The 19,318-nt window shown below is 34.7% G+C and overlaps 1 protein-coding gene and 1 pseudogene across 6 annotated transcripts in view; one reads left to right on the top strand and one right to left on the bottom strand.

Annotated features, from left to right (window-relative positions):
• The window catches only part of XPOT (exportin for tRNA), a 40,166-nt gene that overhangs the window by 5,450 nt on the left and 15,398 nt on the right, over window positions 1–19,318 (top strand). For 2 of the 6 annotated variants that reach the window (XM_036301628.1, XM_036301625.1), the window contains 15 exons: window positions 2,958–3,040; window positions 6,483–6,539; window positions 7,251–7,320; window positions 8,347–8,565; window positions 9,815–9,999; window positions 10,080–10,248; window positions 11,961–12,197; window positions 13,298–13,336; window positions 13,471–13,533; window positions 14,487–14,611; window positions 15,231–15,375; window positions 15,529–15,648; window positions 16,023–16,117; window positions 16,695–16,764; window positions 18,498–18,736. In XM_036301628.1, the coding sequence (XP_036157521.1) occupies window positions 2,958–3,040; window positions 6,483–6,539; window positions 7,251–7,320; window positions 8,347–8,565; window positions 9,815–9,999; window positions 10,080–10,248; window positions 11,961–12,197; window positions 13,298–13,336; window positions 13,471–13,533; window positions 14,487–14,611; window positions 15,231–15,375; window positions 15,529–15,648; window positions 16,023–16,117; window positions 16,695–16,764; window positions 18,498–18,736 (1,916 nt within the window). Of the gene's footprint in view, window positions 1–2,957; window positions 3,041–5,097; window positions 5,119–6,482; window positions 6,540–7,250; window positions 7,321–8,346; window positions 8,566–9,814; window positions 10,000–10,079; window positions 10,249–11,960; window positions 12,198–13,297; window positions 13,337–13,470; window positions 13,534–14,486; window positions 14,612–15,230; window positions 15,376–15,528; window positions 15,649–16,022; window positions 16,118–16,694; window positions 16,765–18,497; window positions 18,737–19,318 lie in introns of those variants that run through there. The other 4 variants (XM_036301629.1, XM_036301626.1, XM_036301631.1 and 1 more) reach the window with 4 other exon arrangements.
• On the bottom strand, window positions 3,670–3,770 carry LOC118652276 (annotated as a pseudogene).

Below are 19,318 nucleotides of genomic sequence, written 5' to 3'. Positions count from 1 at the left end.
AGCCCTACAGCTAGAGGGAAATAACAGGAATTGGGATTTAAATAGCTGGCTAATTACAAGATATCCAACTGGTTAGGACATCAAAAGACATTAAAAGTCGATATGTCTTGTCTGCCCATCTTTAAACCCTTAGTCACATAGTTGAAGCATCCTGGATCTTTACCTAATTCTGGCTTGGTATTGCATGGTTATTGTAATAAAAGCCTTAAGTGTTTAGTTATTAGCTTTCTGTGTTATTTGTTTAGGTTCCTTTTTGAATATTTTTTGTGTGTTTTTTATTAAATTCCACCATCTGACAGATTTTTTTTAAAGTGCCATGATTACCCAGTTGGTGTGGCTCAGTGGTTGAGCATCCACCCATGATCCAAAAGGTCATGGTTTGATTCCCTGTCAGGGCACATACCTGGGTTGTGGGCTCCATCCCAGTGGGAGGTGTGCAGGAGGCAACAAGTCAGTGATTCATCGTTGATACTTCTATCTCTCTATCCTTCTCCCTTCCTCTCTCTGATGTTTTTTAAAAAACATTTTTTTAAAAATGCCATGATTTTCTTTTCATAAAAGTAAAACCAAGAAATTGTTAGTGTTTTTAATATACAGAAGTTAATGCTTTTCATCAATAAAAATGGGTTCTGTCAATCACAGGCATATGTGGTCCAGGCTTCATTTGATAGCCCATTAAGCCAACCTGAGTAACAGGATGGAAAAGGACAAGTCTTAGAGAAAAATGAGTTCTCATAGTCCTGATGTTAGAGTTTAGTAGTGGGGACCTAATTCAGCTTGGTGGTAAGAGAAATGACTGCCAACCCACATCCTCAGTTCTAGTTCTTCTGTTTTTTCCATGGGCAATAAAAGCTGAATTATCTCTGTTGGCACTTAGAGACAATAGGACCTCAGAAAGAAGGTATGAGATAGAAGAACAACATGATAAAAGCTTTGACTAGTTCGTTATTGCCAGAAAAAAAATATTTTTCATGCTATTAACATGGATTTAGAGTGCCAAGACTAGTTAAAAACTGAGAACTTTCTAGTTATTAACTCATTTTTTAATGTGTGAATAGAATATCTTCCTTTAGCTTAAAACTTGCTGTTATTTCAGCAAAATGGTATGTTAGTAACAATTCTAGCAGCTGAATTCCCCACCCTTTTTTTTTTGGTAAGAGGTAATGCAACTTACATGATTAACTTCCACCTTATCACCTGCCCTGGCCTTTGAGATATTTGTAAAGGAAACCCTAGACTTTATGAAATATTGTTAGATGACAACTGAGCTAGAGTCTTTTGCAGCTGCTTGGATTCCTATATTCTTAGTTCTTAAAGATATCATTTATACTTTAAAAAGTATTTGGTGATCTTCATCTACTCACCTTCATTTACTTTGGTTCTCTGCAGAGGGAGCAGCCACTGAGACCACGAATGAAAACTCATTCCCTCATTCATGCAGTTACATAATACAGGAAACCATCACCTAAAAAAGCGGGGGTGTTTTTTTTGCTTTTTTTAAAAAAAAAAACCCTCTAATTCAAAGGAAAAAATAATTTTACATCTTGACCCAGTATATATGTATATGCATAAATGTATGTAACTAAATACATATAAACATTTATAACTAAAACAAGTTACACAAAATAGTAGTTATTGCTAAGTGTGGTGCACTCTGATATTTTATTCTGTTTCAATTTTTAAATTGCTATTAAAGACTGATAAAAATTATTTTTAACACAAACTTTTTTAAAAATATTGACTAGTCAAGATGATGTATTATATAATTATATACTTGAAACTGATACAATTTTATTAACTGGTGTCACCCCCATAAATTGAACAAAAATAAATAAAAATATTGCCTAATCAAAATTAGGTTTCGCTAAAGCTTAACGTTCCTTCTAATTTATTTCAAGGATTGTATCAGTATGTAATTACTTTACAATCATCTCGCACTGGCCCTGGACAATGTGGCCCAGTTAGTTTGGCATCATCCTATGCACCAAAAGGTTGCCAGCTATATTCCCAGTCAGGGCACATGACTGGTTTGTGGGCTTTATCACCTGGGGGTCATGCAGGAGGCAGCAGATCTATGTTGCACTCTCATGTCCATATTTCTCTCTCCCTCTCCCTCTCTTTCTAATAATAAACTATTCTTTAAAAATATCTAGCAGTGTTTCTAGTATATGTGTAAATTTTTGGCTGTTTGAGATACTTTTCATAAGTTGTTGAGATTACTCTTTGTTCATTGTCATATGTGAAACCTGCATCTGTCATTGATGCCATTTACAGCATGGAAGAGTGGCAGAAGATGCTCCCCATTTTCCCAACAGTGTGGTAGCGACCAGATGGACTTTGTGCTATATTCATTCTAGGGTACACAAGGCTCTGAATGCATGAATAGAGGGATGAGAAATGACTTAGCTATTTCCTAAAGCTTTGACCTTTTCAATTATTTGAGTACTTTCTCAAAATTCATATCATGCAGTTGTACTCTGATTTTAATCTCACATTTTAGGGAACTTACATGATATAGTTGAATTGAAATAGTCTCTGTTTAATTAAACCAAATGGCATACATTATGTTCTATCTTTTATAATCACCTCTTTAATAGCATATTTGCTATGAAATAGGAAAACACCCTTTATATATCATTTTTACTTGCTTTTGATGAGTACTTGTATGTTTTCTCTCTTGAGCCTCCTAATAATCCAGTGAGGTTTGAAGGACATTTTTGTGTTTCCTTTGCTGTGAGGAAACAGGTTCAACTTTCTAACTGATGGGTTTGTTTTCTATTTAATCTTTTCTCTAAAATCATTAAGTGGCACATATCAGAAGCCCCAATGCAAAGTTTCAGCTACTTTTCTTTAGATTCACTGATTTATTACTGGTTTGTGATTCACAGAATATTTGTTTAGTGTTGAGGGCATTGAGATTGACATTACAAATGCATTTTTGCTTTTCTATCTTACAGGCCCTGGCCTATTTTGAGCAGTTAAAGATCTCCCCAGATGCCTGGCAGGTGTGTGCAGAAGCTCTAGCACAGAGGACATACAGGTAATTAAAACAAAAATTTGCATGACTCTTAGAATTTAAATTTCTGTGAACTTGACAGGACTTAAATTTACCTGTGTTTGGAAAATGTTTTTATAAGAACATTTTATGACCTGTGTTTTGGGAAATCATTTAGTGTAGAAATGAGAAAAATAGTAAACTAATAATTTGGCTCTTCCAGGATTGACTTTTCAGTAGAACTATCCTTTGCCTCATGCTGTGCACCTGACAGCATATCCCGACTAGAATGTAGTACATGAAAACTTCCTTATTTTCTTTTTCTTAAAATATATTTTTATAGATTTTAGAGAGGAAGGGAGAGGGAGAGAAATACAGGAACATCAATGATCAGAGAGAATCATCAATCAGCTGCCTCCTGCACACCTCCTACTGGGGATCAAGTCTGCAACCTGGGCATGTGCCCTTGGCCAGAATCAAACCTGGGACCCTTCAGTTTGTAGACCGATGCTCTATCCACTGAGCCAAACCGGCTAGGGCAAAACTTCCTTATTTTCTTATGATGTGAGTGATGGTTGGTTTTCTGAAGAGTTGGTAAAGGAGGTAATCAAATTATAATATTAATTTTTTATTTTAATTTAAAGTATATTAGCATTCAATTACCAATCTTTATTTAAAATATGGAACTCTTCACGAATTTTCGTGTCATCATTATGCAGGGACCATGCTAATCTCTCTATTGTTACAATTTTATTTTTATTTATTTTTTAATATATTTCATTGATTTTTTACAGAGAGGAAGGGAGAGGGATAGAGAGTTAGAAACATCGATGAGAGAGAAATATCGATCAGCTGCCTCCTGCACACTCCCCACCGGGGATGTGCCTGCAACTAAGGTACATGCCCTTGGCTGTAATCGAACCTGGGACCCTTGAGTCCACAGGCTGACGCTCTATCCACTGAGCCAAACCGGTTAGGGCTATTTTTATTTTTTTAAATATATTTTTATTGATGTTTAGGGAGAGAGATAGAGAGAAACATTAATAAGAGGAAGTTATCAATTGGCTGCCTCCTATACGGCCCCCACTGGGCATCAAACCCGCATCCTGGGCATATGCCCTCACTGGGAATCAAACCAGCAACCTCTTGGTTCTTGGGTCATTACGCAACCGCTGAGCCACACCAGCCGGGCTATATTGTTCCAATTTTAGTATAAGTGCTGCTGAATCGAGCACTCACTCACCAATCTTCATGTTGGACTGAGGTCTTTTCTTTGTGTATATGCTACTAGCATTCACTTTATCGCTCTTACGTTGATCAGACCCATAATCCATCCTCTACATTGAGGAATAATGAATGCAGGTTCCTAAACTTTTTAGTTATTTGTCCCCCTCTCTCCAAGTCTTATGGTTATCTAACCCACATTACATATATACAAGGATTTCCCCCTGCAATGTGATTTCCTATGAAGTCTTTCGAAAGCTTCAACTTGATTTTTACAAAAATAAGAACTCTCATCATGCTCATTTGTTAGTTTATATTACAAAAGAGGTGCAGCTGGCATAGTGAGACTTGGAGAAACACAACCGACCAGCTACAAGCAAACAACTTGCTTCTGTGAGTAGAAGTTCCTGGAGGCTAGTGATGACTCCTCGCGGAGGTCTCCGCATGCTGTGGGTATTAGTTACTACATTTTTACAGACAAAACCAAGTGTTCCAGTTTATTGAAAAAGTTGGTTTTGAGAACATACATATGTCTTAGAGTAAATAAGAACCAGCTCTTAATTAAAAGCTTCTTATAGTTTACTTTTTGAGTGGAAAATTTAAATCTTGTATACTTAGTTTAAGGCTTCAATGTCATCCATGATAAGGATAAAAATCCTAAGGTCTTAGAAGAGGTGCTAAATAAACCTAACTTTAAAAAACTCTTAAAGGATTGTTTCAGCCCTGCCCAGATGACTAAGTTGGTTGGAGCATCGCCCCATAGACAAAAGGATGCGGGTTTGATCCCTGGTCGGGGCAATTACGGGAAGCAACCAATTAATGTTTCTCACATTGATGTTTCTCTCCCTCCCTCCCTCCCTCCTTCATCTCTCTCAAAGGCAATGAAAACATATTCTCGGGTAAGGATTAAAAAAAAAAAAAGATTGTTTCATTTCTTTGGTTAATTCATGTTGTCTAAATGAACATCTCCATTCTTGTAGTGACCAGTTAGCTTTATATATGAAAAATGTTCTATGACTAATCCTGGCTCAAACTAACTATCTTGGATGAATAGATTGTTCTTCACTAGAGGGACTTTGTCAGAGTTTGTAGCTAGCTCACTGCAACTCTGTGGCTCACCCCTAGAGAGACAAGTGAAAGTCAATAATTGGTGTATACTTATTTTTGTTCTCCTTTTGTAAGGGCAATATATTTGTACCTTGGTTTTCTGCAGGATGTTTGAGGCTAGACTGCCAGTCAGGTGATACCGGGTGTTTTGGATTTGGCTGCAATAGAACTGTCTAGGGTTGAATTTTAAGTATGACTTTGATAAACAACTCTGATTTAACTCAGTCTCTATTTGTCATTTTAACACCTAGCCTTTAGCAGTTGTTCCAGGAATCCTAACATCTAGAATTTAGGGGAGGTGTCTTTTATTTGCAAAGTACTATACTTTTTTTTTTTTATTATTGATACTATATTTAATGAAAATGGTATAATTTAATTTTTATATTTCTGAAGACTTTTCATTTAAATAATTCCCAAATTTAGGAACTCTATGTTGCTGGGGTCCAACCCCAGCCAGTCCAGGGGTTCCCAAAGGTGTAGACGGAGTCAGCGAGGAAGGAATGACACGGAGACAGCGTTCAGTTGATCAGCAGCTTAGCCAGGATCTCTAGCCAGGATCTCCAGCCAAGTTCTGGTCTGGATCTCCAGCCAAGTTCTGTTCAGGATCTCCAGCCAGGTTCTGTGTCCATGTTCTCTTGCTAGGTTCTCCAGCCAGGTTCTGTAGCCATGTTCTCTCACTAGGTTCTCCAGCCAGGTTCGGTCGCCAGGTTTTAGTCAGATTCTCTTGCCATGTTCTATCCAGGTTCTGTAGCCAGGTTCTGTCTCTAAGTTCTTTGGCCAGGTTCTCTCACTAGGTTCTGTCTCTAGGTTCTCTGGCCAGTTTCTGTCCAGGATCTTTTGCCATGTTCTCTCCAGCGAAGTTCTTCTGTCTCTAGGTTCTGTGTCTAGGTTCTGTGCAAAGTACTATACTTAAGGTGTATCTTAATTTGTTAGGTTGTTCTGTTTGCCAGATTTGGTGGAAATACCGAGTATTGTATAATATTTGAAGTTCTCTTAGCTTTTTAAACAAATAGATAAGAATGTAATAAATGAGATGAATAAGTAGAAAACAAGCTAAAGGTCTATTTTGAGAAACTTTTTAACTATGTTATTCATTAATATTTTATCTTTGATTTGTTTTCCCCAATTCATGTTCTGCTTATTTTCTTTTTCCTAGTGATGATCACATCAAGTTTTTCTGCTTTCAAGTTTTAGAACATCAAGTTAAATACAAGTAAGTCTTTTTCTCACTGCTTGACACTGAAGTTTGTGGGAAGAGGCCATTTTTTAAAATTAGTTTTTCCCTTTTTAGTAAACCATAATACAGGTTGTAATTTAACAGTGTATGTGACATCCAGTTTATAGCTGTATTTTGATTTGTCCCAAAGTGTTTTAACAATACTGAATTTGTTGGTTACATGTAAATATCCAACATTTTACAGGGAAAACAAAATAGATTTCCAGTTTCTCTGAAAATATCAGAAGATGTAGCAATACCCCGCCTGTTTTCTACATGACAGCTCTCTGTAAGAGTTGAGCGGCAACATGGGCACTTGTATTCAGAACCCCTGCTTTAATTATGTGAAAACAATGAGTCATAGCTCAGAGGACCCTTAGTCTGTCTATTGATTTATTCTGTAAACCACAGATCTCAGAAGATGGACTTACTTCCATTTGAAAAAATTGTGTAGCTGCCATTTTTTCTATGTGAACCTAACCACAAATTAAACTAATACCAATATTGATACTCCACCTGCCACTGTGACACTTATCATTTTTCCTTAAAGCAAGTGATGAGAGAGAGGCATTATCAGTTTATTTTAGAGAACTTCAGATAATTGAGTGCTATACAAATTTTCCTTTTCAAGTATATGAGGTCCTTATTTTTTAAAACCGCAGACACCAAATATAGCCATTATTATTTTTTCTTCTCTATTTTGAACAGATATTCAGAACTAACTACTGTTCAACAGCAACTAATTAGGGAGACGCTCATATCTTGGCTTCAAGCTCAGGTAAAATTGTAATTTCATTTAGTACCTCAAATTGCCAGATATTTAAATTTTTATTTTTGCAAGCGTTTGCAACTTTATGTCAGTGTGGATCATTTACCCTCTATTTCATCCTGTAGCTTTCTTAGAAAGTGCTGGTTTTGAAGATCATGGGTAGATGAAAGCTTAGCAGTAATTTTAAATTGTATCAATAACTGAAACTATCCATTAATAACTGAAGCTTTCCATGACACATTGTGGAAACTTGGTTTTAAAATGTAATTTTTTTTTACTACTTGACAAAAGCAGCTTTCTGTTCACTCTTAAAGGTGACCCCCTCTTATGGGGAAGTAAAGTACAGCATAGGGAATATTGTCAATAATATTGTAATAATTATGTATGGTGCCAGTTGGGTACTAGACTAATCAGGGGGGATCACTTTGTAAATTACATAAGTGTCTAACCACTATGCTGTGCACCTGAAATTAAATGAAATTGAATGTCAACTGTAATTGAAGCTTTCTTTTTAATGTTAAAAATCTTTTAAAAAACACATAAAAATGAGTCCTCCTGGACAACCTCTTCACAAAGACCCCATTTCAAAATGGCCAATCAAGTTCTTAATTCATAATATGTTCTTATTTGTTAATTTTGGTTAATGTACATATAAAGCAGTTGTATAGTTAGAAATTTTATTTTCCTATAAAGAACAAGCAGCTAGAAGGAAAACAATTGAATTTTTTCCTTCGGAAAATTAATAGGAACTGGTAAAACTCTACGCCTGAAACTTTTCTCTAAAAGTGTGAGAATGGAAAAAAATAATGTGTGAGAATAAGAAATAACCATCAACATGTTTGTTCATTTGATTATTCCCCATCTGCTCAGTTGCTTAAATACTTTGGTCATTTTTAAGCATATTGGTTGCATAGCTAATCTAGACCATGTTGAAGTTTGATATGTTTTTTGCCTGTTGATGATAAATAGGAAAACCAAGTGTTTGAAACTTTTTAATTTACATTTAATTTCACGGACTGTTTCTCTGATTGTCAGATGCTGAATCCTCAAGCAGAGAAGACCTTTATACGAAATAAAGCAGCCCAAGTCTTCGCCTTGCTTTTTGTTACAGAATATCTCACTAAATGGCCCAAGTTTTTTTTTGACATTCTCTCAGTAGTGGACCTAAATCCAAGGGGAGTAGATCTGTACCTCCGAATCCTCATGGCTATTGATTCTGAGTTGGTGGATCGTGATGTAGTGCATACATCAGAGGCAAGTAACTTCCCTTTAATTTTTAGGTTTTTTTGTTTTGCTTCTTTAATTTTATTTATTGATTTGAGAGAGAGAGAGAGAGAGAGAGAGAGAGAGAGAGAGAGCAACATCAATTTATTATTCCACTTATTTATGCATTCATTGGTTGCTTCTTATATGTGTCCTGACTAGTGATTGAACCCACAACCTTGGCATATTGGGACAGGCTTTAACCAACTGAGCTACCCAGTTAGGGCCTAATTTTTAGTTTTTAATATATATTTTATAGGAGATAATGGGCACATAATAAAAGGAGCATAAGTCTTATTTTTGAGACAAACTTTCTTAAGAATAATTATAGATTTATTCAACATTTTGAATTTTGTTTTACAAAGGAACTTAAATTTGTCTTCTCTCCCCCATGTAGGTTGAAATTAGAATAGTTAGATTTTTTTTTTTTTACTAGGTGAGCACTTATTCCTGTGAAATACACAAATTTTTTTTCTCCTGTGAATTTGTAGGGATGTGATCTATATTGACTACTGCTGTGTAGTCACTGACTAAGGAAGAAGCATTGCTTATGAATCAGTGCTGGGTTCTTCTATATTCTCAGTCACATAGCCCATTGCCTTATATAGTTCATGACCTGATGTAATTTTTTTTTAATTGATTGATTTTAGAGGGAGGAGAAAAGGGGGAGGGAGAAAGAGAGAAAAAAACCACATTGATTTGTTCCACTTACTTGTGCATTCATTGGTTCATTCTTGTCTGTGTCCTCACCGGGGATCAAACCCACAACCTTGGGGTATTGGGACGAGACTCTAACCAACTGAGCTACCGTCCAGGGCTTTGTCTCCTTATTAAAGAACACAACAGAAATAGTTTAATTCAAGTGTTTATAATAACTTTAAATTCATTGTATGTCAAACATTTATAAAGGTTATTTTCATGCATTTAATTTATTGCCATTTAACTTAAACATCATGTTTGTATTATATTGAGCAATACTCAATTACTTAAGATTTCTAAATAATGCTTATTTATAGTTTATGTTTAATAAGAGATCAAGTCTAGCACTGAGGAAGAGAATGGAAAGAGGAAATAGAAAGAATCACCGGGTATGATTTTAGAGCTGATAAATAGGAAATGTGTTGAAAGTCTGGAAGTTTAGTGGTGAGGTAATTACTGTGGGCAACTATTCAGATGTCAAACATTATTTTGTGAGGTACTCTGCTTTGATCGCGTATAAGGTGTTTTGTTTTGTTTTTAGGAGGCTCGTAGAAATACTCTAATAAAGGATACCATGAGGGAACAGTGCATTCCAAACTTGGTGGAATCATGGTACCAAATCCTGCAAAATTATCAGTATACTAATTCGGAAGTGACATGTCAGTGCCTTGAAGTAGTTGGGGCTTATGTATCTTGGATAGACTTATCCCTTATAGCCAATGATAGGTAAGTATAAGTCTGTTTTTAATATATTAGCCTGCAAAATACATCAATTTGAAAACATAACAATTTTATTCCATTGCCAGGTTTATAAATATGCTGCTAGGTCATATGTCAATAGAAGTTCTACGGGAAGAAGCATGTGACTGTTTATTTGAAATTGTAAATAAAGGAATGGATCCGGTTGATAAAATGAAACTAGTAGAATCTTTGTGTCAAGTATTACAGTCTGCTGGGTTTTTCATCATTGACCAGGTCAGTAAATTTATATATAAAGTTTTTTAAATTGTTAGATCAAACTAGGATAGATAGTAATTTAAATATGCTTGCTTTCTTTTTTTTAATATATATTTTATTGATTTATTACAGAGAGGAAGGGAGAGAGATAGAGAGTTAGAAACATCTATGAGAGAGAAACATCGATCAGCCGCCTCCTGCACACCTCCCACTTGGGATGTGCCCGCAACCAAGGTACATGCCCTTGACCGGAATTGAACCTGGGACCTTTCAGTCCGAAGGCTGGCGCTCTATCCACTGAGCCAAACCGGCTACGGCTTTCTTTCTTTCTTTTTTTTGTTGGAAACTCCCCTTGAAATTATAATAATGAAACACTGCATCTCGAAAGCCATAATATTTCTGTAGCATTTGTTTTAGGCAATGGATTATACCAATTCTTAAACTTGAAAATCTGGGATGGTACCTTTGAATGTTCATTTCTAACAAAGTCCTGGGTGATGCTGATACTACTGGTCCACAAACCATACTTGTAGCAAGAGACTATACTATTTACATGACAGTGCATTTTGACCAAAATTAGACTTGGTTATAATTGTTACATTTTCATCATACTTTTGAATGGTTACTTATTTGAGTTGTTAGAATTTAATTCCAACAGCTTTGGGTGTGGTAAAGTAGTAATTTAGATACACAATTGGAAAGTTTTAATTTTACCTATGACAGTGATAAAGAATTACAGAGAAATCTTTGTACTGCTGATATGTTATTAGCATAACTCTAGTGTTTTCCTTGCTGACAAACAATATTGTTTTCTTATACTGCTAATAATTGTTTTATTTAGTCCCTGGTAAAAGACCTAAAATAATGAAGTTAAAAATATATTTCTATAGGAGAACATTATAAGGATAATTAATGAAAAAAATCTAAGTTTGAGTTCTGGCTCTAACTGATATGACCTTAGGTAGGTAATTATAATAGCAGTATCTCTTTGCAGCAATAGTTAAGGCTCAAATTAAATAGTATCAGAAAGCACTGTTGTAAGTTGTTACACATACTTTGATTTTATTAAAGCATATTTACTGAATTCAGTAGTTTAAAGAGAAGGTTCTAAAACCATATGTCCCTATTTTTAAGCTTTTATAAAGTCAGCAATGTTTATAGTACTGTAATCGTTAAAAACAGTTGCTTTAGCCCTGGCCAGTGTGGCTCAGTTGGTTGAGTGTCGTCCCATGCACTAAAAGGTTGCCAGTTTGATTCCTGGTCAGGGCACATGCCCAGGTTGTAGGTATTTTTTATTTTTATTTTTTAAATATATTTTTATTGATTTTAGAGAGGAAGGGAAAGGGGGAGAGAGATAGAAACATCAATGATGAGAGGAAATCATTGATTGGCTGCCTCCTGCATGATCGGGGCTTGAGCCCACAACGTGGGCATATGCCCTGACCAGGAACCAAACCATGACCTCTCAGTTCACAGGTCAAGGCTCAATCACTGAGCACACAGTCCAGGCTGTGGGTATTTTTTTAAGTTGCTTTAAAGAGTACTAGTGTATAATAATGGTAGAAGAATTCAAATTCTAAAAATTTCCCAGTCAAAATGTTAGAATTGTTAAATGTTAGTTTAAAATTGAATCCTTTAATTGGCATTTGATTCATTCTAAAGTTTAGGGTTTTTCCTCTTTACTCTTAGGTGTGTGATTTTAAATTGAGGACTGCCTTGATTCCTTTCAGGAAGAAGATGTTGACTTCCTTGCCAGATTTTCTAAACTGGTAAATGGAATGGGACAGTCATTGATTGTTAGCTGGACTAAATTAATTAAGAATGGGGATATCAAGAATGCTCAAGAGGCACTACAAGCTATTGAAACAAAAGTGGCGCTGATGTTGCAGCTACTAATTCATGAGGATGATGATATCTCATCTAACATTATTGGATTTTGTTATGATTATCTTCATATTTTGAAACAAGTGAGTCTTTATTTTAACTTTTTGTCCAGTAGATAATATAGAAGGGTCACAAAGAATTGGAAAATAACAGGAAAAATGAAAATAGCCCTAATTCTAACACCTAATGACATTTGCTGTTATATATTAATGTATTTCCTTTTTCTTTTCTTTTTTAAACTTTTTAGCCAGAAAACAAATTTCCAGGTTCTATAATTCATAAGACTAATAATAAGCTTCAGAATTAATGATAGGTTTAGGTTATTTTTATTTTTGAATCGTGTTTATTTCTAAATACAGTAGATATGTTGTTAAACATAGTTTATTTTATTAATTACATATAAATAATTTTTATACAATTAAAATTTCCCCCCAGAGAATTACTTTCAATAAGAACTTAAAATGTAGAGGGTATTAGTCTCTATATTATAGCATGTAGCCTTTTTAAGAATAAGTAACTTCCCATTACAACATTAGGTGAGAGAACCATTCCTATTTTATTTATATTGATTAGTTTAATCAAGTCAAGCGTAAAATAATTTTTTTTCCACACCGAGTTTAGCTTCTGTTTGTTATAACGCCTCTATGCATACTTTAAGACATTTCCAGCAATGGGGAAAGGTATGAAGAAAATTCAGATCACTATTGGTAATCCCACTGTGTATCCCATAGTGGATTCTTAGGCCTTTTTTTGCCTTGTTCAAAACAAGGCAAGATCATACTTTACTGTCCTATAACCTGCTTCTTTGCTGAAAGCATTGTAAGTATCTTTAAAAATCAAATTCATTTATATGTCTTTGCCTGCATTTCAAGTTATTTACCAGAAATGGAATTGCTAGATCTTAGGTACATTTTAAATACAGGATGGGACAAAAGTAGGTTTACAGTGTGAGTATGCAGAACACAGAATTTATTCTTGTGTTATTATTTATTAATTATTGTATTATTTTCCATACGAACAACTGTAAATGTACTTTTGCCCCCACCCTGTATAGAAAGGAGCTGCCAGACTACCCTCCAGAAAAGTGTGCATGTTTTTAAAAATGTTAATCTATTAGAAAAATATTCTGATGAGTAAGTATAACTTTAGGAAACCTAACAAATTATTGCTTACTTTTTAACAGCTTTCAGTGCTCTCGGATCAGCAAAAAGCTAATGTAGAGGTAATTGACTTCTTTTTGCTTCTTTTAAACTGGTAATAGTATCTGTGTCTACAATCTGCCTTTAAATATAGCTTAACTTATGATTTTATGAAATTAAAGGAGACTGACAAAAGGTATTTTATTCCTAATTATAGGCAATCATGTTGGCCGTTATGAAAAAATTGACTTATGATGAGGAATATAACTTTGAAAATGAGGTGAGAATTTTTCATTGAGGAGAAATCAGTTTTAATTTCATTGTTTACTTATATCACATTAATATTTCAAGTTTTGATTATTTTAGAGTCCTTTAAAACAAGATATATTTTTAAAATTATCCTGGTTATATTAACCTCAACTGTACGTAGAATTAATGGAAGCCTCATAATACTTCACATTTGGTACTTTTTAAAAAAACATTTCATAGCATTGATCTTTATATAATATTGACAATATTTTTGGTGATCTTATCTTACTTTATATTTAATGATAGTGATAAATTGAGGCCCAGTTGGTGGAACTCAGATCATAAATGTGTATGGGAGAGTGGGAATGAGGTATTTAACGGCCTGGACTTGTTCTGGTTAGAAGTCTTGTCTAGGATTGCTAGAGAGTCAGCTTCCCATCAAACACAAGGTCATCAGGTGCTTCCTAGTAATTCAGTCATGACATAATACTGTTTAGTTGTGTGCTGGTGACCTATTCCTTTCTTTGGGCATTCAGAAACTTTGGACTTTAAAAGGATAATGGTGATGCTAACCAACACACTGTGTACTTAAAGTGCCAGGCTCATTACATGTAATAGCTTCTATCATACAATATTATAGTTTTTACAGTGAACAGAAAGATACAAGGAGTATAAATAAGGTGCTGAAGTTCTCACAAAACCCAATGTGAACCTCTTCTGACTCTAGATTCTTATCCTTAATTTTCTTCCTGTACTATTTCTGGTTCTGGCTTTCAAGATCTAGGACTATGTTCAGAAATACTTATTTGTGAGCAGGGGGGGAAGGTCTACTCAGCCTAGTAAGTTTTCCTGTATAAATGAATATTGGTGAAATAAATGAAAGTATTAAATTTGTAAGTGCAGAAAACAAATGACAGTTCACCATTTACATGAGTTTTATAGTCTTTTATGTTTTTAAAATGAGAATTTTAAAATCCATCATAGGGTGAAGATGAAGCCATGTTTGTAGAATATAGGAAACAACTGAAGTTGCTGTTGGACAGGCTTGCTCAAGTTTCACCAGAGTTACTGCTGGCTTCTGTTCGTAGAGTTTTTAGTTCTACACTGCAGTAAGTTATTGTTTTGGTAACAGGTCATCTCTTTCCTTTTCTCCCTGGTGATGGTTTACAATAAGTGATTCACTACTTTATTAATCTGTGTGACTTACTAAGATTTTATGTGTATCTCTGAAACAATGCACTCAATCACCTTGATTTTTCTTGATCCTTGAGGGGAAACACTACTTTTTAGAACATAAATAATAAAATGGATAGCATCAGTTATTTCTACCTTTTGGTATAAATTATATTGCCTGGCAAAGTTAACAATATCTGCCCTAGCTGGTTTGGCTCAGTGGATAGGGCGTCAGCCTGTGGACTGAAGGGTCCCAGGTTCAATTCCGGTCAAGGGCACATGCCCAGGTAGTGGGCCTGATCCCCAGTGGGGGGTTGGGGGGTGGGGCATGCAGGAGACAGCCGATCAATGATTCTCTCCCATCATTGATGTTTCTCTCTCTCTCCCTCTCCTTCCTCTCTGAAATCAATAAAAATATATTTTTAAAACATTAACAATATCTATGACTTCTTAATAATTAAAGAGGCTTTTGTTGGTGTCTTTTTATCCTTTGCATCACTAATTTTGTATAAAAAGTGTATGTTCAGGTCTCAGTAACATATTATGCCTTGGTAGGAATTGGCAAACTACACGATTTATGGAAGTTGAAGTAGCAATAAGATTGCTGTATATGTTGGCAGAAGCTCTTCCAGTATCTCATGGTGCTCACTTCTCAGGTGATGTTTCAAAAGCCAGTGCATTGCAGGATATGATGCGAACTGTAAGTATACTGAAAATAATTTATTTGAACATAATTTTCTGTTTTCACTATAAGCTAATCGGAGTTTCTTATTAGAGTTTAGTGTCTGTTAAAAGGGGGCATTTTGGTGTTACAATAAATAAAGATAGATTTCTTAACTTTTTCTTGCTCCAGTTGGTAACATCAGGAGTTAGTTCCTATCAGCATACATCTGTGACATTGGAGTTTTTCGAAACTGTTGTTAGATATGAAAAGTTTTTCACAGTTGAACCTCAACACATTCCATGTGTACTAGTAAGTAAACATTTTACTTATTTTCAATGTTTGTTATTTTCCCATGTATTTCAGCTCATGAGCAGATATTATTCTATTTTTCTTTTATAATTTTTTCCACAGCCAGAGGTTCTCAAAAACTTTTTTTCAGAAACTCTTGAATGCACTGGCACTAACCCCCCTTCCATTAAAAAAATTTTCTGTCTAATCAGTCACCTAAAGTCCTCAAGGGTCTATTTGTGTGTTAAGTAAGGTTTCTTGTTATATATAGTATCTGGTTCTTGCCTTCTAGAAGCTAAGAAAAAATTTTTGATATAAATAAAAATGTTTCATAAAAGTAGCAACAGGAGTTTTAAACAAGTGCAGCAAAAGTAAAAGTGTCTCTGTTTCTTTAGATGGCTTTCTTAGATCACAGGGGTTTGCGGCATTCCAGTGCAAAAGTGCGGAGCAGAACTGCCTACCTGTTTTCTAGATTTGTCAAGTCTCTCAAGTAAGTACAAAATTTCAGCTGTTACGTTTTATTCTTATATTTAGGATTATTAAATAGAACATATAAATTATCTTCTATAATTATCTTCTAACCTGTGGTAGATTTGGTTCTTTCTGTTCTAAGGCATTTTTTAAGTATTCCTTTTTTGTATCATGATGTTAGGACTTTTTTTCATTCTCAGTAATTTACTTTATTCATTAAAAAGTGATTTGTTTGCATACTTGTATATGTAACACTAATCACTAATAACATTATGTAATTACATAACCAATAGTTTTATTGCTATGGATCAATAGTATATGGCTTCTTTGAAATTCTAAAGAATATATTCCTTGGAAATACATTTTTAACCTAACCTGTTTTATATTCTTTACTAGTACCAGTTTTTGGCATGAAAACTATTCATTCTTAGGCTGATAAGGTTGTAATTTTTAAAAATCATCATTAGTCTTAATCACATGTGACTAGCTTAGAACTGATTTTTTAGTTCTGCCTTAAAGGGGGATTTAGTGTTTTTAGCAACTTTTCAAGCACTATTACTTATGTTATTGTGATTTTCCTTTTTGCCTTTATTCAGTAAACAAATGAATCCATTCATTGAGGATATTCTGAATAGAATACAAGATTTATTAGAGCTTTCTCCACCTGTAAGTACCTATTCTTCCAAATTACAGATTTTCCTCAGATTTTGAGGCCACATACACCTTTAGCACTAATACTTTCGTGGGCTTTTTTTTTTAATGAGGGTGGTGTGTGCAAGGGTTAGTTCTGTTTACCAACACTGTTGAGATAGCTATAATAATAAAAGCCTAATGTGCTAATTAGACCAGACGTCCTTCCGGACGAAGCTGGGGCTACAGCCGCGAGATCAAGGAAGCCGCTGCTGCTGTGAGGGGAGGGCTCCAGCCGTCCGTGACTGCGAAGGCCTACTCTTGCACGTATTTTGTGCATTGGGCCTCTAGTAGTAAATAAAACAGTAATAGAAGTAGAAAAAAAGCAAGAGTTGACTGACAAATTTGGCAATATGAGAAATAGTCTGCTTTCTCTATACTGTTAAATGTTGATGAAGTGTTTTATGGAGAAGGAAAAATTCAGTTTCCAAATTATTTAGTACTATGATCATATTGGGCCTTCTCAGTGACTGCTGATGTTAGACTGAAGCTTTTCTGTGTTTAATTTTTCAGGCTTAGGATAAAATTTTGATGCTGGTTTTTCTGAATATTTTGGTGTCCATTTCACTAGAAAGATTTAAGTTGGGGTGCTTTGTAAGCACATCTTGATGGATATTAGTACATGTTTTTGTTTAAAGCAAATACTGACATTGACTCAATTCTTTTTCACTTTGATACAAAATATTACTAGAGCTGCCATTTAAAAAGTGTTGAACAAAAATAGTACTTTTGTTCTTTTAAGTAAATACCAGCACTTAGGGTTCACAGCTTATGTAATTTCACTGCATGAAAGGTTAGTAGTGAATTATATGGTTAAAAATTATCTTTGTCTACATACTAGAAAAGCTGATATAAAGTAGTTCATGCGGTTATTGCCAGTTTTCCTTGGCAGTTACGGTAACCCAATTTTGGGGTACCTTATATTTCTGTAGCACTTTATCTTTGTATCCTCAACTCCTAGAGCATTGATTAGTCTTAGTGCTACTTAAAAATGCTTTAGTTACTTCTAAATTGGGAATTTCTTTTTTTTTTTTAAGAAATGAGAACATGACATAATTTATCTGTTTTTAGACAAGGTTTTATGTATTTCTTAATAGGGAGCTTGAGTGTTGGACCTAGAAGGGCCTCTGATATTTCCCCACACTCCTCTTGGCCTCCCCTACTGCATTAAAAAATAACAAAATTCAATAAAAGTGACCCATATATGGGATGCCTGCTTATGCCTGAATGAGACCTGGTTTTGTATTTGCAGTCTTATTTTCAAACGTTTTAAAGTAATAACCATTGTGAATCTGCATATGTATTTATTGTGTGGTTTTTGTTGTTATTCAACTCTTAAACACTCTTTAAAATATTAACTTGTGTGGCCTTTGTACTAACGTTCAAAGTACCTTTGTACACCTCATTTTTAGCCACCAACTATCTTACAAATAAGAGTTTTACAAGAGAAAACAAGGTAGAAGGCTAACTAATAATTATGACTATTTGAAAAGTCTTGAAAAGGGTAGAATTAGACCCACGATCTCTTTACCTCTACTTCAGTTTTCTTTCTGTTATATGGTCTTAGGAGAATATTTGTTTTTATAAGCACTCAACCTACTTTTTAATAGTGAGTTGATGTCATAGATTACATCTCTCGCTTTTGCACTTTGCTTAAATGAGAGGACTTAAATGTGGAAAAACTTCAGTGAGTCTAAATTTTATTTTAGGAGAATGGTTACCAGTCTTTGTTGAGCAGCGATGATCAACTATTTATTTATGAGACAGCTGGAGTGCTGATTGTTAATAGTGAGTACCCAGCAGAACGGAAGCAAGCGTTAATGAGGAATCTGTTGACTCCACTAATGGAAAAGTTTAAAATTCTGTTAGAAAAATTGATGCTGGCGCAAGATGAAGAAAGGCAGGCATCTCTAGCAGACTGTCTCAATCATGCTGTTGGATTTGCCAGGTGAGTTAAGATTATTGAGTGAGTATTACACAGACAGGACCATTTATTTGTCTGCATCTTTTAGAATTGGGTACATATCCAAGATTCCAAAACAGGATTGTCTAGAGAATTACCTAAGCTTTCTTTTCTAAATCTAGTGAATTAGAAGACTTAGCTGAAGAAGGGAATAGATTACGTAACATTCTGCATTTCTGTCTTGACAACTGAGTCCTTAACTTTGACTTCTTTGGTGTAAATTGATTGTGTATTTAAGGGGATTAACTAAAGTGTTTATATATCAGTTACTAATTGGGAAATCTTGGTGTTCGGTTTTGGTATCTTAAAGAGTAGGTCCTGAGACTTCTTTTTACCTGTTGCATTGTGTCCTGAAGACCACCCAAGCTGCTATTTCTTTCTCTCTACCCATAACTTTTATTGGCAAACAGTAACAACATATAAGTTGTAGTGGTTGCTGATTATAAGCTATATAAAGCAATTGCTCTATGGAATATTTCAGTGCAAAAGCTAATATTAGAGAGTTGTAGAAATAACTTGATTCTAAAGATTGTTTTCTAAATTTAAATGGGTAATTTGCAGATTATG

Source organism: Myotis myotis, unplaced genomic scaffold, assembly GCF_014108235.1.
Source record: "Myotis myotis isolate mMyoMyo1 unplaced genomic scaffold, mMyoMyo1.p scaffold_m19_p_3, whole genome shotgun sequence".
Lineage (NCBI taxonomy): Eukaryota > Metazoa > Chordata > Mammalia > Chiroptera > Vespertilionidae > Myotis > Myotis myotis.
Note: the sequence above shows the minus strand (reverse complement) of the source record. Positions and strands in the feature narration are given on the sequence as shown.